This window comes from Eptesicus fuscus, chromosome 15, assembly GCF_027574615.1.
Source record: "Eptesicus fuscus isolate TK198812 chromosome 15, DD_ASM_mEF_20220401, whole genome shotgun sequence".
Taxonomy (NCBI): Eukaryota; Metazoa; Chordata; class Mammalia; order Chiroptera; family Vespertilionidae; genus Eptesicus; species Eptesicus fuscus.
The window spans coordinates 35,976,669-36,000,008 of NC_072487.1; the positions used below are offsets into that span (position 1 = coordinate 35,976,669).

General features: G+C 45.1%; 1 protein-coding gene across 1 annotated transcript in view; it reads left to right on the plus strand.

Moving 5' to 3' along the window:
- The first annotated feature begins 422 nt into the window (after positions 1–422).
- The window catches only part of MAMDC2 (MAM domain containing 2), a 136,021-nt gene continuing 113,103 nt past the window's right edge, over positions 423–23,340 (plus strand). The window contains exons 1-2 of the mRNA XM_008142108.3: positions 423–675; positions 1,058–1,171. Of these exons, the coding sequence (XP_008140330.2) occupies positions 642–675; positions 1,058–1,171 (148 nt within the window). The 5' untranslated portion in view covers positions 423–641. The remainder of the gene's footprint in view (positions 676–1,057; positions 1,172–23,340) is intronic.

Here is a 23,340-nt window from a genome sequence, read left to right on the forward strand (position 1 = left end):
AAACCCGTGAGATGTGAAGCTGTTCCACCCTCCAGTTTCCAAAATTTCCTCTGGATTTTCCCAGGAGGATTCCACCGTCTTCCATTCCGGGGAGAAGTAGTTAAAAATTTAAGGCCAGCCCTGCAGGACTGCCATGCCAGAGGCGGAGAGGCTGTCCCCCAGAAATAAGCTGGCTCCCACCGCGGCTGGGCGGGGCGGAGCGCCTCCTGGAAGGCCAGCCCAAGTGCAAGGGATCTGGTCCCAAACTTTGAAATCTTGCGCGGAGGCACTGCATCCCGACCTCTCCTTTCCCAGCCACTCCTGGCGAGCCTTTCAAAAAAAAAAAAAAAAAAAGTGTGCAGTTGTCTCCTCCCCGCCCAGCCCTACCCTCGCCCGGGACCAGCTGTGCGGCGGGGACGCGGTCAGACCCGCGGCTGCAGCAGACCAAGCTGCGCTCTCCATTTAGGCACCTTCAGCTTTCCGCCCGGCTCCGGGAGCACTGGGCAAAGTTTGAGCAGCTCTGAAGTGCACGCTTGGCCTCTCGACTTCTCCCGCCCCGTCCCAGGCGCCCCCGCCTCCCACGCTCCCTTCCCCTGGGAGCAGCTCGTCCCAGCGGCTGGCAGCTCACACCACTCTCCGGTCCTCCGCCCCGAAGCGCGACCATGCTATTAAGGGGCATCCTGCTGGCAGTGCAAGGTAAGGCCTGGACCCGGTGTGTGTGTGTGTGTGTGTGTGTGTGTGAGTTTGGGGGAGCAGGGGGCAGGGGACGCTCTCGTGACCCTCTCCCACTCCTGCTGCTCCCGTGGCCGGGCTCGCTGTCCTGGGCAGAGAGCCATCCAAGGGCGCCTCCTGATACTTCTCCGCAGCGGCTATCTCGCTCCCCTAGACAAGCCTGGGGTGGTGATGAGGGTGCGCGCAATGGAAGCGCCGGTGTGGGAGTACCGTAGTGCATCCCCTCACCGCCCCCTCCGGCACGCCTTCCCCTCACTTCCACCAGGTAGTTTCCCAGGGGGCGCCCAGAGTCGGTGCGAAGGCTCCCCGGCTCGAGCCCGAACTGAAACTCGCTTTGTGCCCGCAGCCCTGCAGCTTGTGCGTGCCGCGGACCTGCCCGCTGGGTCCTGCGCCTTCGAAGAGAACACCTGTGGCTTTGACTCCGTGTTTGCGTTCCGGCCGTGGATTTTAAATGAGGAAGGTAAGGAGACTCGGTGCACCGGGGCCCCGAGGGGAACTGCCCTGCTGGTTGGCTCTTTCACGTGGGAAATGCTCTCTTGGGGTTAAATCCCCTTGGAAGGAAAAGTGTGCGTCATGGATCCTCCTTCCAAACCTCAGCGGTGCTGCCTAGACGGCCAAGGCAGAGACGGGGGTGGAGCGGGGTGTCCTTTGTTTACCTGGCCTGGGGTAGAAGCGCTGAGATTTTGCCCCTCTCCCAGCACTTAGTAATGGAAGGGAGAAAGGGGGCATAGCTGATGACTGTCACCCACGGCAGGTCATCCTCTCTGTCCGCTGTGGACACCTTTGCGAGCTGGGGAAGTCAGATGGGGCATTCTCTTCCCACCCTGCTGGAGGGGTTCCGTAATCCTGTGATGAGACTTATGTGTTTTGCTGCATGACATCATCATCATATTCCTGTTGTATTTATAATCCAGCACTTGGCAAAAGAGGAAACCAAGTCCCTGACCTTGTGCCCGAGGTCACTAAGCTGGTGGGTGTTGGTCGTGGTCTCACCACTACATACCACTTGGGTTCTAGTGACAAAGTTTAAATGTGGGGTCTTCAGAGGTATCTTCTTACCCTTCATTTAGTGAAAATAAGTAGTTCTCCTGTTCCCAAAGCAGGCACTGGGAGTCCCTTCTCCTTCCTCTCTCCCTCACTGTGTCACCCCTTAGAAGATTGATGCCCCCAGCCACTGGGACTGGGAAAGAGCCTCCTTTAAAAAACACTGCAGCCTAAAGGAGGCCAGTGTCCCTCCTTCCCCTTTCCAATTGTCCTCAGGCCTCCAATCACCCAACCTGGAGAAGGGTGGAGCCCAGAAGCTCTGGTTGGAACCTAGGAACTGTCAGTCACAGTTTATTCTGCCCCAGGCTTCTATTTGGGGCTTTGCATACATTAGCTTCTCTGACACTCACAGGTGGGTGATGTTAGCCCCATTTTCACAGAAGGGAATCTCAAATGGATGGTCCAAGTCGCGTGGCATTGGCCAGCTCTGACCTGTCTAGTTAGGGGAGGGAACTCACTCAGTAGTAATCTGGGCCTAGGTCAAAGAGCCACTTGCATGACCCTGAGAGTAAAAACCTTAACTATTGCGCCCTAGGCACCTCTCTAGTCCTGGCCCTCAGAAAAGGAAATGAGCATCACCCCTTAATCCAGGAGCCTCAGTCCCTGAACCCCCCAACCCCAGTCCTCTGGCAGGATGGTGGTCCCTCCACAGCAGGCTGCTGCCTGGGTCAGTGGCATGCCACAGCCTGCCCAACTCCACCGCCTCCCAGGCCCACAGGAAGTGCTCTCCGCTGAGCTGGCACCTCTGCACAGTGGCAGTTAAACCGTGCAAACAGGAAGATGCTTATAGGAAAAGGTGATTAAGGTTTAATAGTATAATGAAGGTACTGTTGCTTTCCCGTTTCCTTTCTTTCTAACTTCTAACGGCCACTGCTTTCTGGCTCAGTACTAGGACTTCTGGTTTGGCTGGGGGAAGTGAATTCATGCTCCTTCGAGCACTCCAGGTGGGGCAGGTCAGGCTTCCGTCGTTACAGATGGCGTTTTTCAAAGACCAGAACTTGGACTTAACAGTCCACTCCGGAGGGGTAAAGAGTTCGTTCGTTGTGTGCCAGCTGCTGTGGCTGCCTGCTGAGAAGCCATCGCTAAGAATTTCTGTTATAAACCCATTTCTAGGTTGGTAACTTACAGATAATAAAATCGCCCTGGGCTGAAATTTGGCAAGCTGTTCACAAGTTTCTCTGCAAATTTCCTTCATCTGGTTGCAAAAACCCTTTGAAACTGATTCCATCTGTGCATTTGTATCCACCAAAGAAAAGTTGTAGGTTATAGAGACTTTTGCCCACAGTGTTTGGAACACAAGTGGCATTTCTATATGTCCTTAGTCAGTAGATTAATTTCCAATGGAAAGAACAATGCTAAAGGCCAGTGAAGGGAGAAATTGGAATTTCATCACAGGAGATTCAAATCTGGGATGATTGTCTTAAAATATCTCCCCAGCTGCCTGAAATTATATTTGAGGTCCAACGCTTTAGTTTATTTCAAGTATTAGTTCTCTACACATCTCCGGTTACAATTCCAATGTCTCTAGTTCATGGCCATTTTGAAATATGCTTGATCTCCACTGGACACAGGATGGGCGAGTTTGGGCAGGGCAGTGTGCTGGCTTGGGTTGTGTACCACCATGGGGGCACCCCAGGGACAGGGTGTGACACCAGTGCAGGGGACCAGCCCCTGCAGTCTAGCCTCCTCTACTTTCTACTTTTGCCAATGGTGGCCTTGGTGGGTATTTGGGGTTTCCGCCCCCCCCCTCTATTTTTATTTTTAAATATATTTTATTGATTTTAGAGAGGAAGGGAGAGGGAGAGATAGAAACATTAATGATGAGAATCGTTGATCGGCTGCCTCCTGCACGCCCCCTACTGGGGACCAAGCCCGTAACTTAGGCATGTGCCCTGGGCCGGAATCGAACCTGGGACCCTTCAGTCCGAAGGCTGACTATCCATTGAGCCAATCCAGCTAGGGCCCCTCTATTTTTTTTTTATTTTTTATTTTTGTAGAATTTTTTTATCTTCCCTAACTTGTCAAGGCAAGTGAGATTATGTCAGACTCAAATTTGAACTCATTTCTATGTTTTAGTTTTGAATTAAATCCAGGAAAGAAGAGATCTATTTTATCCTATAAAAATCTTTATTCATTTACTCCTTTACACAGTGGTCCTCAGCTGAAATCCAAACCATTGGTTCCATTTCCGCATGTCAGTCGTTCCTCGGAGGATTCTTAGAGAACAGAAAGTTGACCTTTCTTCCAGAGTCACAATTCAAATTAGTCATCAGGTGGATGTTGGCTTCACTCTGAGTTTTGGATAGTTTGGCACTTAGTACCTCTAACGGTTAGAGTCTAACCTAACGCCCTCAGAGGAACTGAGGAAGGGGGAGGGGTAAAATCCAAATCCGGGCACTGCTCTTTAATTGGAAGTTTCAAAAACAAAGCCACCCAAGTAGGGGAAGACAGATACTGAAATGTGTCAGGTTAAGAGAAGGTAGAAAAATGAAATTCAAAGCATTTTTTTGTAGAAAAAGCATTTTTTATTTTTCTATAGCAGTGGGGGGTCAGGAGTCGAGAAATTGCCTAATCCAGGAAGAGTTTGGATGATATCCTGGAGCAAGTGCTGATATCCGAGGCAGGACCCGGCTAGAGGTTTGGTATAACAAGGGGTGGGCGTGGGGGTGGGGGTGTGACCATGGCACAGGTGCCCAAATCCCATTGTGAGCACATGCGTGTGTCTCTTTCTGACACCTCCTTTCTTCACCCAAAGCCCTTCCTTCTATCTTGAGGACACTTCTGGTCACTTGACCATCTGAGTTTCAGTTCTGCACTCAGTCATGTGCCGGTTATTATAAATAGTGATAATCCGCCTGATATTTCTTGAAGCCCAGCTAGAGCCAAAAGTCTGGCAAGGGACCCAGAGGCCTTCCTGGAACAGGAGGAGCAGTCTTCCCTTCCTGGATTACAGCTCTCTTTTCCTAACCCTGGGGGGCCCACTCTGCATCTCACCCTAAGATGAGGGGTTCACAAGGCAGTTCCTGCCCCCGGGCCTGCTTGAACCTGCATTTCCTCTGCTTATGGGTCTCCTGGTGCCCTCTAAGCAGAAACACAACCCCACGTTGTGTTGAGACCGGAGTGCAGCCCACATTCAGGGTGTCCCTTGGATGTCCCCCGGAGAGACGGTCAATGCCATGGTATCACCTGGCATTCTCCCGGCCGCCCTGGCTATGCTGCTGTTGAGTGTGGCTGTTGTGCCCTGTGCCTGAGCATGGCATTGGATCTGCTCTGGCTCTGCAAGGGCTCCTAGGTCCTAGCGGTGGGCCTTGGGGGTCATCCAGTGCAATGTCCTTATTTTACGGAGGAGCACACTGGGCCCAGACAGGCTGCCAGTCATGGTCACGGCCCAGGCAATGGCAACCTCTCATTTCCTCTGTTCTTCACCACTTCTTCCCTCCAGTATCACTGCCTCATCCCAGTCTCCACTGGGTCCTGGGCCCTGGAGCTTTGTGTTAATTACAACAGTTTGGGAACTCTTCATAAGAGATATAGTTACAGTTCATACATGTGATAGAACACGGGTTCCAAAGGTGTGGGCCTACCGGAGTCACACAACACTACACTCTTGGTCATACAGTGAATGTATTCACTCTTCCAGATGTCTGGGTATCCCACCTGTCGGCAATCTTCAGCATATAGAAAAGGGTCTGGCATGTAGTAGATGCTCAATAAAGATTAATTGAGTGAATTAATTTGCTGAATGAATAAATGAAGTATTGGATGATTAAAAAGTCCTTATGCATGTTCATTTGTGCTCTTGGTTCATGCTGTACCTTCAAAGGTAATTCCTTATCATGAAAAACCACGTAAGCCTAGTGGTTAGTATAACCTCTAAGCTAGACAGCTTGAATCCAGGCTCTGCCCTTTCATACTGTGCGGCCTTGAACAAGTTATATGTCCTTTCTGTGTCAGTTTCCTCAGCTGTAAAATGGAGATAATAAAAGTGCCTATCTCTTAAGATTGTTGTGAAGATTGAACACATTAATACATGTAACGCATAGTGAGCACTTTAGATATTAACCTGTTATTATTCTTACTCGCACTAGATTTGTATTTTATCAATCATGATTTCTTCTAATTCAAACAGCTTTCCAACACAGCTTCTGAGAAGCTATGCAGTCTCATTTTCTTTTGATTATAGTTTTCCCATTTGCTCTATTTTTAGCACCCATGAGCCTCTCAGGCCATCTGACTTTTGTGTATCTGAATGAGGTATGGAGATAAAGTATTAAAACCAAGTTCACATTTGGCTGATAGTCTCTCCAAATGACTTAACACCTTTTCTCCGTAAATTTGTGGTTTGGGTCAGGAGTCCTTTGCATCCTGCACCATCATTCTCCCACCCTAGGCTGCTCTTCCCTACATATGCATCCACAGAGCTGGTGCCTCAGCATCAGTCATGCTCCATGGTTGATGGTGCTGGTGCCTTCCATGACATGCCTAGCCAAACCCATCTCTCATCTCCTCAGCTCTTTGGCAGGTCCCTAACCCTTGGCCTCCCTGTCAGTCAGTCTAGGGTCTTGAGTTCTCTTGTATGCACCCTCCCCTTGGGATTTAAACTGCCTGGACTAGTCATATCTGCCTGCTCTGCTTTGCCTGACTGACTTCTCTGGCCATAGGTTCTGTCTGGTCAAACTCCCTCTTATCAAGGCCAGCACTCAGTCTGAGTTTCCTCCCTGCTCGAGTTAGAGTTGCTCAATGGGAAGCCACCACCAAGCTCCTGGTCTAATCCCCAACAAGGTGCCTGGGGATTTTTAGGAGGTTCCCTTTCTCATAATTGCAGAAGTCAGCTGTGGTCACAATGTATGGGGAGGAAAATGTAATTTCTTGTCATAGGACTTCCTGTCTTCATTGCCATTTTCAATCTCTTAGCCTGCAGTTAGCATGTTTTGTGAGTTGCCTCTTGGGCTGCAGTACTCATGAAAGATCCTGGTTCTTAAAATAGCAGAATCTCTTTGGTAGGTCACCCAGCAGTAGTCCCACTTTTCTTACAAACAATAATTGATTTTTAAGAATTTGAGTAAATCCAGTTTTGTTCAAAAGGGATGGATATCTCAAAAAGTAGGGCCAGCAGGTGGTGGAACATGTTTTAGGCATCTTGGCCGGTCAACCCTGATTTTCATATCTGCCAGTTTTCCCACTGCAGATAGAAGGAGTGCTTAACACAGAAAAATATATTAGAAGTGATAAATGAAAAGGTTATTTAAGGGCAAGAAACTTTCACAGTATATCAGAAATGTCTATTATATCCATTAGGCCATACCTAAGTAAGCAAAGCATAATGTCATACTTAATGGCAGCAAAGCATTCCCGACCAAAACTAAAAATTTATAAATAAATTCTTAGACCTATGCATTAGGCTAGTGGTACTTAACTTTGACTGGACATTAAAAACACCTAAGTAGTTATTTTAAAAGAGTCACGTCCAGGCCCTCCACCAAGAGATTCTGATTTATTTGGCCCAAAATGGAGCCAGACTTGGCATTGTTCACAAAAAAAGCCAACACGACAAATAAACTCCCTAGTTTTTCCAATATACAGCCAGGGTTGAGGACAGTGCCTTAGAATGACGCCAACTCCCCACCCCTCCAGAAGTAAGAAAGAAGAAATGCCCTCTTGTCAAGGGGTTGTTAAAAATGCCTTGATAATTATCAGTTACCCTCAGGGTAAAGTGCAAAATGCCTAGCTTGGCACTCAAGATGCTTCATGATTTGCCCCAAATTATATTTCTACTCTGCCCTCTCATTAATTCCTAATGTGCGACTCACTCAACACACCCTTGACTTTAAGGCCTCCTTGCTCTAGTTGCATTGTTTTCAACACCTGTATTATTCTGCCCCATCTTAGCCTATTCAAATCCTATTCATGCCTTAAGACCCAGCTCTTTGTTGAAGCATTCCCTGAGTTGCCCAAGTCAATGAACCTCTCCCTTCTCTTACTTCTCTGCCTTCCCTTACTCCTCTGCCTTCCCTTGTCTCTCTTACTGGTAAATCGTATTGGTGTCTCCTTATCGGAGTCCCCACCCCTTTACTTCATCAGAGTGTTGCATCTTTCAGAATAGGAACCACCTCCTCCCCACCACACCTGACAAACAATATGTGGTATCAACAAACACTTTGGATTTAATCAATGTCTAAAGCTCTTAAAAAGCCTTGACATTTTTTCCCTGTAGTGAGAGAGGTTGTGTTTCATAATCCTTCCTACCATAGGACTTCAAAAACTTTGGAGGCTAATGTTGTAATTTCTAGATATAATGGTGAAGCAGTACTTCAGCTTGTCTCGCCAATATGTGGTCTGTGTCATTGCTGACATACCAGGGACAAATAGCCCTTGGGTTATTTAGCTGTGAGGCTTGCCTGAGTCCCTTGATCCTCTGCCATCACAAACAGTCACAAAGCAACCTCGAGAGTGACACTGCTTGATCTGAAAAGCATTTTTGGCAAACGACTATTACACTTTGAACTAGCTTTTGAGAGCTGTTAGTTTCCAAGAACTCGAGTGTGAGGCCTCAGCAGTACCCACCTTGATGGGTAAAAGCCAGTAGAGATATTTGTCTGCTCCTAAAAGAATCTCTTGCACACTTATGTGATTGATGCACAGACCAATAGATTGGGTTTGTGATTGAGTGAGATCTGCCAGAATATTTGCTTTCTCTACTTTGTGAAAAAGTTATTTGTGTTTTTGGGTATTCTGAGGCTAAGAATAAGATGATAAAGCAAAGCAAGCAGTACCATGTCATAACTTCATAGACTCCAGAATGAATCACATCCTTTACAGAAAAAGCTCCTACTATTCAGTCTATCAACAAGCATTTGAGCGCTTGATATCCGTCAGGCACTATATTAGTAGTTGAAGTGAATAGGGAACAGGAAGTACATAGGTGGTCATGGTCCCTGTCCTTGGTGGCAGCAGAAGACCAATAAGAGGAAACACAAATCAGTAATCATGGTGGGAGCACATGGAACTGTATGCTACTCAAAGATCTTCACAGCAAACAGCATAAGCTGGCTGTTCCAGCAGAAAAAGGAGTTTATGAGAAGGGTGCCAGTTAGCTTTCAGAATCAATAGGAAGTCCGGAGAGCTATACATTGGGCAATAATAAAGAGATGCAAAGTGCAGGCAAGATCCTACTGGAGGAACCATTTGTGTGACTTTGGCGCTGGACATTTGTCACTGAACTGCTGGACCTCCTGTTCGTTATCTTGCAGACCATGAGTAGTATGTGGCCTGCTATCCAGACCAGCAGCTGTGAGGAGGGTCGATGTGAGGGGGATGAGATTGGCACTGGGAAGCTAGTTAGGGGACTATCCAGTGAGAGATGATGAGGACTTAAAACAGGACGGATGAGCTGAAACCGGTTTGGCTCAGTGGATAGAGCATCGGCCTGTGGACTGAAAGGTCCCAGGTTCGATTCTGGTCAAGGGCATGTACGTTGGTTGCGGGCACGTCCCCATTGGGGGGTGTGCAGGAGGCAGCTGGTTGATGTTTCTCTCTCATTGATGTTTATAGCTCTCTATCCCTCTCCCTTCCTCTCTGTAAAAAAAAAAAAAAAAAAAAAAAAAAAGTCAATAAAATATATTTTAAAAAATAATAATAAAAATAAATAAATAAAACAGGACGGATGAAATAGGAGGGGTGAAAGGGAGGGAGTAAATAAAACACCAAAAGGGAACTAAATTGGCAGGATTTGGTGACTGATTAGGTGGGAGCAATGAGTCAGTGAGTGGAGAGAGACTCCCAAATTTTTAATTTGAGTACCCGTTTGTTGCGTGGTGCCAAACGTTGAGAAAATGTCAACTTTCTGTTATAGGAATAGTTCACAATGAGAAGTGTGAAGTGAAACCTAATGAGATAGTTCCACAATAGCTTCCTACGCAGCCAGGGTCTGTGATCCACAGGTAGCCTTTCATGGTACCTGCCACGTACATTTATTATCATTTGTTAGGGTAGAAGATGTGTCCGGTTCTGAGTTGCCGGAGAAACATCCAGGTGGAGGTATCCAGCAGGCCTTTGATATAAGAATCTGAAGGTCAAATACAGTCGGGGTGGGACTATGGCTGCAGGAATCTTCAGCGTAAAGACAGTGGTTGAAATTTTGAGCCGAGATAAGATCACCCAAGAGGAATGTATAAAGTGATAACAGTAGGAGGTTCAGGGCAGAGCCTTAAACTCACGTTTAAGGATTAGATAGAGGATGGGACTGGTGGAATGAGAGAAGCAGAAGGAACCAGACTTGTATGGGGAGAATTAGGAAAGTGCAGGGCCACAGCCCGAAAGCATGAGGAGTTTCAGAAGCAGGACGTGATCCACAGGATGCAGAACAGTTCATCAAGTATCACATGATCTCACTCATGTGGAATCTAATGAACAAAATAAACTGATGAACAAAGATAGATCTAGAGACATAGAAGCATGGAACAGACTGTAGAATCTCAGAGGGAAGGCGTGAGAGGGTGGGTGGGTGGGAAGTGGTCATCCAAAGATCTTGTATGCATGTATGCATAACCCATGGACACAGACAATAGTGTGGTGAATCCTGGAGTGGGAGGCAGAGGCAGGCTGGGCGGGGGCGGGGGGGTCAATGAAGGGAAAAAAACACTTGAGTGTCAACATCAAAATGTGCAAAATTTTATTTCTACTATAAATGCAGAAGATGTGGGAGATTGGGCTGAATCTGTGGCAATTATGATACATCCTGGGACATAGTTATTAAAAAACCTCTATAAGTTCTAGGAGAATGTTTGGGGTATAAGGAAATTTTAATAGCATTTCTGTTATAGGAATAGTTCCCAATGAGAAATGTGAAGTGAAACCTAATGAAATAGTAGCATAATAACTTCCTACACAGCCAGGGTCTGTAAACCACAGGTAGCATTTTTTAAAATGTTTTTATTGATTTCAGAGAAGAAAAGAGAGGGAAGAGAGATAGGAACATCAATGATGAGAGAGAATCATTGATCGGCTGCCTCCTGCATGCCCCCTACTGGGGATTGAGCCCACAATCCGGGCATGTGCCCTTGACTGAAATCGAACCTGGGACCCTTCAGTCCGCAGGCCCACGCTCTATCCGCTGAGCCAAACCAGCCAGGGCCACAGGTATTTTATGGTACCTGCCACCTATGTGTATTATCATCATGTCTAACCTTCACAGTGGTCCTGGAGGTGGTTATTCTCAGCATTTTACAGGTGAGGAAGGATGAGACACACAGAGATGAAGATAACATGCTCCAGGCAACACGGAGTCAGGGTTTCTACCCACGCCCACCTGGCTTCACAGACTTGAGCTGCACTTGGCCGTAGACTCCCTCCTATCAGTGCGTAGGACGACCCTTTTGTTACTTCCAGAGGTCAACACCAAGGAAGACAGACCTGCAAGATTTATGCCACTGTAGGGTTAGTGGGAACCCACTGCCAAATATTTGATGTCCCAACACTCTGGCTCCTTCCCTGAGTTCTAGGCCTCGGCTACAACTAGTGTGCCTCCATGCGGTGCTGAGCCTTGGGAATCAAACAGGCATCACGCACAGACGGGGCAATGTAATTTTACTTATTTTTTTCCATCACAGATTAAAGTTTACTCTTGGAAACATTGGAAGGATTCTCTCCTCAGTTCTCAGCGTAATTTTGGCAGAGAACTTCAGGGAAAATTTACAGTTTGACCTAACATATTTTGGCAGTCTTAAGGAATACTCCTAAACTTCGAATTCATCCATTCTTACTGTGAACCAATTAAAAGAGAAGTGAGATAAATGTGTTTTTGCAAGCTGGTTGCTCTACTAGACAAGCATTGCGGTACTTCTGTATTGTTACTCTTAACAGAATGGCAATATTGCTATACAGCAAAGAGATATGTAACTTAGCTCGATGCTGGGAGGAATTTCCAGTCCTTATTTGAAAAACTTTTGCCTGACTGCCAAGGAGAGCTGAAGTGTTATTTGGGGCCATGCTTATAACGAAGATGACTTTAATATGCTTTAACTCCACTGTAAAACTGCCTTCTTTGCTTACCAATATTTTCTGACTAAGACCATTTACTCTGAAACTATAACTTAAGAACTTTTTAAAAAGCTTCTACAGATTTCTTCTATTTTGTTACTTTATTAAAAATGATAATAGACTGTTGGGGAATTTTCTTTTTTAAGTCTGCATTGACCCTGCATTAGCCATTTTAACAATATAAGCTTTATGGAAACTCTGGTTTTCCATTACAAATTTTGAAAATCTGGAATTAGCCTCTGAATGATATCATTGTTTCTGCAAACTTTTTTCCTTTTCCACAGATTCTGATGAAGAAAATGTGAGTTGAACATGGGTATGTTTTTGTTATTTTTTAAAGAATCAACATGGAAGAGCAGACTCCTTTTGAACTCACATATAACACTTAGAAATAACTGGGGGGAAAACCCCCAGTATATTCTGGGTTGTGTAGTATTAGCCCTACCGATTTCCATCTTTGTTGTCAACATAAAAACTCAACAAACTACCTGCACATAGTTCTCTACTAAATGTGGTCCAATAAAAGAGAACTGATGTCAGAGATGACTCATTCTTAATCTTGGGCTTGTGGACTGGGACTTATCTGCTTTCCATGCACAGATGCTTTAAAGAGGATTACATTCAAAAGGAAATTCTGTTAAATGTAGAACACAAATCTCAAGTGTTTAGATCACCCCCCACTTAAGAACATATCAATAATTACCAACAGTGTCCTGCTCAAGTTTAATCCAAGTGGCCTTGTAGTTTGTCAAGCCAGGCTATTGAGCCATTTTGGAGAGAGGAGGAGGGTGGCCGTTTTGTGTAACAATTGAGACAGCTGAAATGCTGAGACGTTTCTCTGTCCCTCCGCATATCCCTCCAGCCTCTTGCCTCTCCACAACTCAGCTCCTCACAACAAAAACTGCTTGAAGATGAAAAGGGTGCAAAATGGTTTATATTTTTAATTAACTCCATTTATTCCTCATTTTGATTATCAGGAAGTCATTCGTACTTTCTTGACTATATTCCTGTCATAAAATAAGTTTGGAGACATTTATGAGCGATCTCCTGCTGAGCATAATATTGGCCTAGTAGTCTAAGAATTCTTAGAAAATGTAACGGGTCTTGGAAAAATAGATAATATTCACCATCATTCTCTCCAAATGGGCAGTGAATCACGGTCATGCACCAAAGATGCTGCGTTTGAGACTCATGACTTAAGAACTTTTCCTTGGAAACATTTGATAAAAGGCGAAGGCTGCAGGGGGAACTGCAGGGATTCTGTTTCCGTCTCCTTTTAGTCTCCATCACCAGCCGCCAGGTGCGTCTCAGAATGACACGCCATCAAAGTGCCCTCCGCTGGGAGCCGAGGCTGACGCCTGGCATGTTTTATTTAAATATTTCAAGAATAAACACATCAGTGATCATGTTTTATGTTCATCCTTTTATTGTTTTTTAATGAATCAAGATCTCATTTGAGATCTTGATTTTAAAGATTTCATTTCAGAGTTGCTAAAACAAACTCAAAGACCAGAGTGGCATTTGCAAGCTTTTATTGAACACTGTGTGATTATGTTGGCCCTGAGCCAGAAAAACTTGTAGAAAAATGAATAGTAACAATTCTTTTTATGTAACATTTATTGAGCAATTACTATATGCCAAGCACTGTGCTAGATACCTTGCATGTATAATCCTTACAGTGACCTAATGAGGAAGACGCTCATTACAGATGAAAAAGCTGAGGTTTAGAGATTTTTTTAACAGTCCCAAAATGATGGAGCAAGTAATTAATGGAGCCTGGATTTTAACCTACATTTGTCTCCAAAGACTAAGAAAATAACCACTCTGTTATTTTACCTCTTTTTTCCTACTCTCCCTTAACATGGGGTCTCAAAGGATCTTTGTGATAGAAATAATAATAGCCGTTATAATAATAGCTAACTCTTATGGAGCGATTTCTCTCATCTGCATACTGTTCTGTGTGTGTGATGTTATTAACTAATTTAATCCTCCCAGCAGCTTAGTGAGGTGATCCTATCTTCATCCTCATCTGGGAGTTAAGGAAGGTGAGGCCTGCAGAGCTAGGTCACAGGGGTCCTAGGAGGCAGGACTGTCTTTTGTAAGAGGCTTCTGGCTCCCATCCGTGTTCCGTGAGGACGGGGGCAGTCCATTTGCTAGGCCTGGAACCCTCCTCCCCCACACCTTCCCGTAGCCGCCTCCTCCTCCTCATTTCAGGCTCCGCTGAAATGGTACCTCCTTCCCTGAACAGTTTGACCTTTCTCATGGTCACTACCACTTGGCCCAAGTTTCGTTCTCTCCAGAGCACATTAGCTCCCTGGTACTTCTGTCTGTTTGTTTAAGTGGGTGTTTATTGTCTGTCACCTCTGTTAAACTGTAAGCTTCATGAGAACAAGGGACCCCTCTCCCATGTGTCACTGTGGGTTCTCCCAGGTCCAGCACAGTGTCCGCACCTGACAGACACGGTCAGTGTTGGAAGGACAGATGACTAAATCTTAGTCCCTGTGGTGATGCTGACCTCAAAACGTATGAAGGCCGACACATTGTTACATGAAAACAAATACCAGAGGAGCTCGAGCATCGCAGAGACGTTCTGGGTCAGTGTTGCGTTTCCCCGGGGGCGCGTCTGGCAGGAGCATCAGACAGGAACGGTGGATCTTCCAGTCACGCTGTGGTCCTGCTGTTCGGTGCGCCAGCTCTCCGTCTGCTGGTGTGAGCGAGCGGTCCGCTGGGGTAGCAGAGACTTATTACCCAGCGCAGGATAGTGGTTCCTTCTTTTGACAAATGTAGACAGCAATTCTACAGCAAAAAAAAGATGTATAACATTTAGAACTAAGTTGTAAGACACTGCCCAGTGCTGAATAAGGAAGTGTGTGTGCGTGTGCGTGTGTGCCTGTGTGTCTGTGTGTATGAAGGATAAATTGGGGTCTGAGAGCGTTTTTGTTTGTTTGTTTTTCAGAAAACTGGCTAGTTCCTCCCAGTCCTGATGGTATGTGAATTGTTCAAACAGTTGTCTTAATTTTCTTTTCTCTGCCCAAGATGAGCCAAGCTGATTCCTGAAATTCATCATAGTAATCAAACCCCAGATCACGTGGAAAACATTCTCCCTGGTCATGACAAGTGTTTAAGATCCCAGTGACATAGTGTGGAGCCCTAGAAGCAGTTTGGAAAGAAATGGTCAAGTACTAGGTGTCTGGCCACATTTCTCATGCATTCTTATAAAAATGTACATAGCGTGTTGCATTTCTACACCCTTCTCTCTATGGAGGTATTGATAGCCAGTATCATACCTGAGATTGTGGATCTGTGTTCTCTGGACCCACTTAGAACCACAACTACTAATCACTGCCACTGACCGTGGGCCCTGCATCTCACAGCCACCCTCTGAAGTGGGTGACAGTCCCTCGAGTTCACCAGTGAGGAAACGGAAGTCACTGGTGGTTAAGTGGTCTGTCTGATGTCACCACTAGAAGTGGCTGAGCTGGGGCGTGAAGGCTTGTCATGGTATCTATCCTGCCTCATCACTCCCAGAGCACTGCCATTATTTTTGAACCTCTCCAAAAACACCACTCTTTTATTTTATTGGCCTTATTTAAGGACATATCTTTTCCTTCCGATTGTGCTGTTATGATTCTAGAAGTTAGCATCCACATCTCTTCCTTCTCTTAATCCCTTATATGCCATAGTGAAATGCCTTTTTCAAAATAAACCAGGGCTGAGACTAGGGTAGGGCAAGTGAGGCACTCACCTTGGGTGGAAAATTTGAGGGAACACCAAAAAAATTCTCAGTGATCACGATACAGAATATTTGAATGCACTATTTAAAAACACAAAACTAGTGCCAAAATTCTGTGATGTCAAAATATCAAAATTTTAAATAAAGATAGGCTCTAACCCTGCACTTGGCCTCCCTTGCCTATTCCCGGTCTGTAAGAGCACTTAGAATGTGTTGAATGAATGGGCTGTAGAATTGGTGTTTGGCTCAAGGTGAGCTAAATGTGCCATTAATGATCCAGTGAAATGTTACCATTCAGTCGTCATTGATGAATCAGGTGGACTAATGCTCTTGGCCTTTTTTGCTGTCAGTCTGTCCATGACGATGTTGATTCAGCTGGTCACATCCACCCAAGGCTGGACAAGCCACCAGAGTCCAACTTCCCTACCAGCCTTAGCAGCAGTCTGCCCAACAGGGGCGTTTTCTTAGCAGAAGTTCAACTCTAAATTGAAAAATGACCTTTGATTGTCTAAGATCCTGACGTTTCTGGGATTGCTCTTTTATTTTGTTGTTTTTCCCATCTTTATTCTTGCTATTTTAAGAAATCAGAATAATTGTTTGGATGCGTGAGATATATAAATATGTACATATACCTACATATGTCACTCTCTCTCCCACTGTCCCCACCCCTCCACCAGGGCTAGGTAGATAGTAAGAAGCGCAGTAAATATTTGTGAAGGTATTAATTGGATGGTAGGAGATGGGCTGTAGGAACAAGAATAGTTGGATTTTGATCATATTAAAATTATATCTAAAGTCAACATATGCTTTTTAGCCATAAAAAGCTTTATACCAAACTTAAAACACTAGCCCTTCTGTGTGTAAAAGGACTAGTGCTTTAAGTTCAGCTTTATTAAGTTAAGCCTACTTTTTCCATGCTGCTTTCACTGTTTGTATTTGGAAGAGAGCCAAATGAGGAATCTGTAAGTGGAACGCCATTGCACCGCTGTTCGCAGTAACAATAAGACAGAAAACTGGGGCCTACGTGTGCATTGGGCAGCCCCTCCTTTCAGCAACCAGGCTCTGGGCATAGCCCTCTCATGGCAACTTTAGTTTCTCTCCAATGGCCTGTCTCCCCAAAGGCAATAGAATTAGAATGTGGAAAGCAGGTTTCAAGTCTACAAATGGTCAGACTGACTACAAGCTGACATTTCGGGGGAAAGAGCACCCCTGCTACTGTGGCAACAGGGACTGGGCCACGGAGTCTTCTTTCCTACAGGCGTGGCCTTCTTCACTGGAGCACAGGTGTTGTTGCTGTGGGCCCACATGTTGAAAAGAATGAGCAGTTTCCATCAGCATAAATCTTTCTACTGCTTAGGTATAATCTACCTAGACAGGCCCAATCTAGAAAGACTTAGCAGTTTTTAGCGAGACCATGTTGTTCATTCATTCAACACATATCTTCTGAGGACCTCCATATGCCAGGTGATGGGCATTCAACAGTGACCAAACTAATAGTCCATCTCTATGGATATGTGTGTGGAGAGTGGGTTAAGATAAATGATGTAACAAACAACAGTATGGAGTAATAGGTGGTATACGTGTGTTGCAGAGAAATGGACAGAGGGGGCAGGCTGTTTGGCTCAGGTGGGCAGGAAAAGAATCTTTGGAGAGGAAACGTTTGACCAGAGGCTGGAATGAGAGGGAGGATGAGTGCTGCACATGATGTGTTTGGGGAATGGCAGGGAAGTCAGTGTGGTTGTAGCTGAGTGAGAGAGGGTGACAGAGAGAGGAGAAGAGGTCCCGGGGGCCAGATCGAGTCAGCCCAGTGCAGGCCATGGGAAGCACTTTAGACATTGTTCTGGGAGAGATTGGAAGCCTCTGGCAGTCTTGAGCGAACACTGACCTGACATGACTTCTGTTTTGAAAAGGTCACTCTGACTTCTGTGTGTAGAAGGACTAGTGCTTTCAGCCTTGGGAACCCAGAAGACAGGTATAGCCTGCCCTTGAGGAGCTTAAAATTTGGTGGGAAATTTTGGCAATGAACACAAACAAAGAAATAAAGTCAAATTCAAGTACATTATGAATAAAATGAAAAGAGGGTGATGGGAGAGGAAGAGAGATGGGACTGACTCTTAATGGTTGGAGAGCTTCTCTGGAGAGTTGACATTGAACTGAGAATGCAGTGAAGAGGAAGAGCAGCCATCCACCAGTGAGCCAGAGTGGAGAGTATTGCAGGTGGGCAGTAGGCAGTGCAAAGGCCCTGAGGTAGGGATGAGCTGCATGTGATGGAGAAACAACAGGAAGGCCAGTGTGGCCAGAGCATAAGGAGAGAGGTTGAGAGGCAGACAGGACCAGGCTTGGGGAGATGTTCAGGCCATGGTGAGGACTTCGTTTTTTAATCTAGTTAAAATGGGCAGCCATTGAAGGGATTTAAGTATGAATTCTATTTCAAAGGATCACCCTGCTGCTTTGTGGAGAATAAATTTGAACACGATTTCTGTGTGGAATTTCTTTTCAGACCTGGCATATGAAAGTTTACTCCAAAAAGACATACTAGCCCGGCTGGCGTGGCTCAGTGGTTGAGCATCGACCTATGAACCAGGAGGTCGTGATTTGATTCCCGGTCAGGGCACATGCCCCGGTTGCGGGCTCCATCCCCAGTGTGGGGCGTGCAGGAGGTGGCTAATCAATGATATTCTCTCATCATTGATGTTTCTATCTCTCTCCCCCTCTCCCTGCCTCTCTGAAATAAAAAAAAAATGTTTTTTTAAAAAACATACTAATAAATACTTCATTTTAAAAAAGAATAGAAGAGTGAATGAGGCTGGAAGTTAGGAAACCAGCCTTTGCAGTAGGTAGGCAAGAGATTTTTGTGGTTTTGATTCTGGTAGAGGTTGTGGACTTGAAGAATGGACTTGAGATACATTCTGGACGTAAGCCAAAAGGATTTACTAATGTAATGGGTATGGGAAGTAAGGAGAATCAAGAATGATTTCTAGGTAATTGATTCAGGCAACTGGATGGATAGTGGTGCCATTTAGAGGGATGGAGAAGACTGGGAGAGGAACAGAGGAGGGAGGGCCATTGTGGGGGCAGGGAAATCCAGTGTTCCGATTTGACATGTTAGGTGTGAGGCCATCGATAGAACTTTAAATGCAAATGTTCAGTAGAGGACTTAATATGGAGTTCAGAGTAGATGTCTGGGGGTGAGAGATAAATTTGGGGATTATCAGCAGGCAACTAGTATTTAATGTCCAGGTCTGGATGATCAGCTCGGAAGATAGTATAGATAAAGAAGAGAGAGAGGATAGCAGTACAAGCCCTGGGGATATTCCAGGAGTTAGAGTGGAGGAAGAGGACTGAAATGTGATGGCCAGGTAGATAGAAGGCAAGTCAAGACAGAGGGATGCCGTAGAAGCCAAAAGAACAGAGTGTATTTAGGTGGGAGTGTCCATCTGTGTTGAATGCAGCTGAGAAATAAGATAAAGACAAAGAGAAACCAAAGGTTTTTGGTGATTTTGGCAAGAAACGAGCATTTTGAGCAGTTTCCCTTTGGCTGAGGGAGCCAAGTTTCATGACTCTCCATGAAGTCATCTGTGAATGTTTATCTCTAGGAGCACAAAGTAATATGCCAATGTCCATCCGCTGCTGAGAAGACTGAAAACGGTTGCATTTTTGGGCATAGAATTAACCAATGTTTTTTGTATTCTCTGTTTCAGTAAAAACATACCAGAGTCCAGTTTCTTTTCTTGTATTTACTGCCTTGGTTTTTTGTTTGTTTGTTTATTACTTTTGAAATGTTTGAGATCATAGACTGGTCCAGATGGAGAGATGTTGGTGGTCATCTTTACAATCCCTTCATTTCTATGGATGAGGAGACAAAAGCCTGGGAATGTAGAGTTATAGAGGCAGGCTAAAATGCAGGAATCTTGTAACTATATCATATTTAGGGTTGATTACTCTTTCCCTCATCCCAAAATATATTCCCTTGAATAAGAAATGTGGTCCCAGGTGGCTTGAAGTAAAGGGGTTCTACCTTCCAGACTGCTTCTGGTCTGAGACTATACCTGTAAGGTGGGATCAGCTTCATTGATTAGGTAATTTTTTAGGTTATTACAGAAGACACTATTTGTTGATAAAAGTCTGAAAACCCACATCCCTCATTGATGGCTTGTTCAGACACAGCCTCCAGCAGATTCCCACGCACCTACCAGCAATCATTTCCTGTGGTTGTGCAATGAAACCTATTTGCCTTACATGCTTTAGAAAGAAAATGCTCATGCCCCTAGCCTCAGCGAGCTTAGAACATACAGAGCAAAACCTGTACATAGAGCTAAGGAGTCAGAGATTCAGAGGGCTTTGATCCGACTAGACGTTCAGGTGGTCCTAGGGGCTAGTCATTGCCTGGTGTGGTCTTTATCTAAAGATAGAATCTTTCAGTTTGGAAAGTGATACAAGTGGAAAAGTCCAGTGGGAGACAGCTCTTCTAGATAACTTAAGAAAATGACATTGTTTATGAGAAAATCACCTCTTAGACTCTTTTTGTGGCTCTAATACACGTGCCTGGCTGTGTGGCTCATCAGTATGGTGTCACCATGGCAATAGCTCCTCAGCAAGAAGCTGGATCAGAGAACCAGATTTCAACCCATCACCACGCATGATCACACTGTCGCATCTGGGGTCTGAATGTGCTGAACTATGAGGTCTTACATAGTTCCGGGTTTATCCTAGGTTTCATTTTCAGCATCTGTAAAATGAGGAGAGTTCCCATAAAGAGTGCTGTGCGCTCTCATGAACTGCTTGAGTGGATGCACATTATAATCTGGAAAGCACTATGCAATTGCGAGCCGTTACAAGACTTACAAAGTGAATTCGGAGCTGAGTTAAGCTTGACAGGTTGACATCTTAAAAGTATGAAAGACTATAAACCTAAGGAAAATATTTATTTTAGTTGACTTGTGAATTAGGCAAAGGGTTGTTTTATGAATATTCAGGGCACACATGCTACTTCTAAAAGGCACAACAATGACCCAGCATCTAGGGCAGCCTGTATTCCAAGGCCCCGCCTGGAGCTTTGGATCAAGCAAAACAGCATTAACTGTGCATCTCTTCTGCAGAGTGGGGAGCTGTGGACTGGGTAGGATTTGGATGGAGACAGCGATCTTTCCCTCGAGAGGTTTCAAGCCAATAGAGAAAAGGAGGCAAACGTCCAAATCCCAGGACAGAATGTAATGTGTGTAGCAGGAGAGATATCGAGGTCTCACAATGTCCAAAGAGTGGAGGAGATTTATTAGGGGAGGAGGGGCGGGGGAAGAGGTTTCTTAAAGAGGTAGAATTTACAATTTGCTACAATCAATGGGTAGGATTCTGAGGTAGTTTACAAATTTTATTCCAGATAAAGAGTGGTCCAATGTGCCCTAGCCAGTTTGGCTCAGTGGATAGAGCGTCGGCCTGTGGACCGAAGGGTTCTGGGTTTGATTCCGGTCACGGGCATGTATCTCAATTGCAGGCTCCTCTCAGCCCAGGCAACCAATCAATGTGTTTCTCTCACATCGATACAGTATTTCTCTCTGTCTTTCCCTCTCTCTTCCACTCTCTCTAAAAATCAATGGGAAAATACTCTTGGGTAAGGATTAACAACAAACAAACAAAACAAAACAAGACAGAGTGGTCAATGTGATTGGAGCAAAGGTCAAAGTGAGAAAATTATCATAGCTAACAACTTGTTGAGTGTTTACTGCCTACTAAGCACTGTCCTAAAGGATTATTGATGCCATTGTATGGATGGGCAAAGTGGGACACAGAGATGTTGGCTTAATTCCACCAGGTCACCCAGCTAGTAAGTGATTGAGGCAAGAGTTGAACTGAGTGTTATTCAAGAGTCAGTACTTTAAAGTCTTGTGCTATGTTGCATTCCCAGGGTCTAAGAGGCAAAGAGCTGAGATGAGGTGAATTTCTCCTTTGGGACTACACTACTGTGGAGATGTTAAGGAGCAAATACCAGTGTTCTCTTAATTCAGTAGACCAGTGTTCCCCCAAACTGGCTACCAGTGAGAGAGTAGGTATTTCTGATAATATATTGACCACCAATTTTTTTAAAGTTATCAATTTTAATATGTATTAGAAAATCTATATTTCACATATCAAAACCTTGAACTTGGAAATTTTAACATAAGATGCTGCTACATATTGAAATGTGTGTCAGATTAATTAAAACTTTAGTAAAGAAATTGGTTAAAGAAAAATGAAATCATAGTACATTTGGAATAAAAATTTGTCAAATACCATGAGAGTAGCCCTTGAATGCCTAAGTTTTAGAATGTACCAGATGGATAATGGAAAGCAATATTGTTGGTTAGAAAAGGGAGGGGCATGTTCAGACAGGGAAAATTAATCTTGTCTCAACATTTAGAATGGATTAGGGGGTCCTGCAGGGAGATAGGTATGGACTGTATTAGTCAATGTTCAACCCAGAAAACAGAAGTCCCTTTAAGTCTTTGTAACAAGGTGATTTAGTGGAGAAAATGCACAGGTTGTGTAGGTGATGGAAGAACTGAGGAGCCAGAGTGGGTATATTGAGGCAGCCAGGACGATGCTTCTGCCCCTAGGCTGGAGGGACAACGGGGAAAGGTCATGTTGGAGCCCAGGTGCGAAGGTCACTGGCAAAAGCAGGGATCACACTGGAGCTGTGGAGTCATGCTGGAGACATGCAGTTGCTAATACGGCAGAGAGGGATGGGGAGAAATAGTCAAGCTTCTCCCTCCATCCAGCTCCCCAAAACTCTTCCTCCAGCACCTCCCATTGTCTGAACCCCACCTAGGAAATGCAGCCCCCTGTAATGCAGAGCAGAGAAGGGGGAGGGCAGCATATAGATCTGAGCCAGAGGCCCCCGGCCAGTCCTGGGGCTCTAGCCCTATCTGCTTAAAAGTAAGTATGGAGGGGCCAGTGGCACCAGGATGCCTCCTAGAGACAGCTATGGACTGAATGGATGGGATAAGGGGCAGGGCATGATAGAAGGATAGTGTGTGAGAGAGAAAGAGGGGTAAGCGTCAGTAGATCCAGGATTCAGCCTGTGGTTATGAGTCTCCTGCATATTATCTTCTCTCTTTTTCACATGTGTTTCATCCATCTCATTGGTGACATTTCATTTCTATGCACACTAGAAAAATCTTTATGCTTGTTCCTGTGGAGTCTTTTTTTTTTCTCTCTTCTTTCTGTTACTGTAGTTGTTATTTTACTGGTCAAGTGAAAAACCCATATAATTACTGAATTACAGCCACAGGCATTTTTTAAAAAATCTTTATTGTTGAAAGTATTACATATGTTTCCCTTTCCCTCCATGGGCATTTTTTGTTTGTTTGTTTGTTTGTTTTTTGTCAATCCTCACCCGAGGATATTTTTCCATTGATTTTTAGAGAGACTGGAAGGAAGGGAAAGAGACACACAGAGAGAAACATCGATGTGAGAGAGACATTGTTGGGTTGCCTCCCGCATGTGCCTGACCAGAGCCAGGGTCGCACCTCCAACTGAGGTACATGCCCTTGACCGGAATGGAACCCAGGACCCTTCAGTCCTTGGGCTGTCACTATCCACTGAGCCAAACCGGCTAGGGCTACCCACAGGCATTTTTAATGTGATTTTTCCAATTCTAGCACAACTTTCTTGGGCAGCTATTATTCCAGCCTGCGTTGGTGGGTAATGTATGCTAACATAGCCTCAGAATCCTCAGTACTCTTGTAGGCCAAGCCGCCAGGGCTTGCCTTTGTAAACATTTCAGACATGACGGGGTCAGAAACAAGTTGTAAATTTACACAGCCTCTGACAGTTTGTTT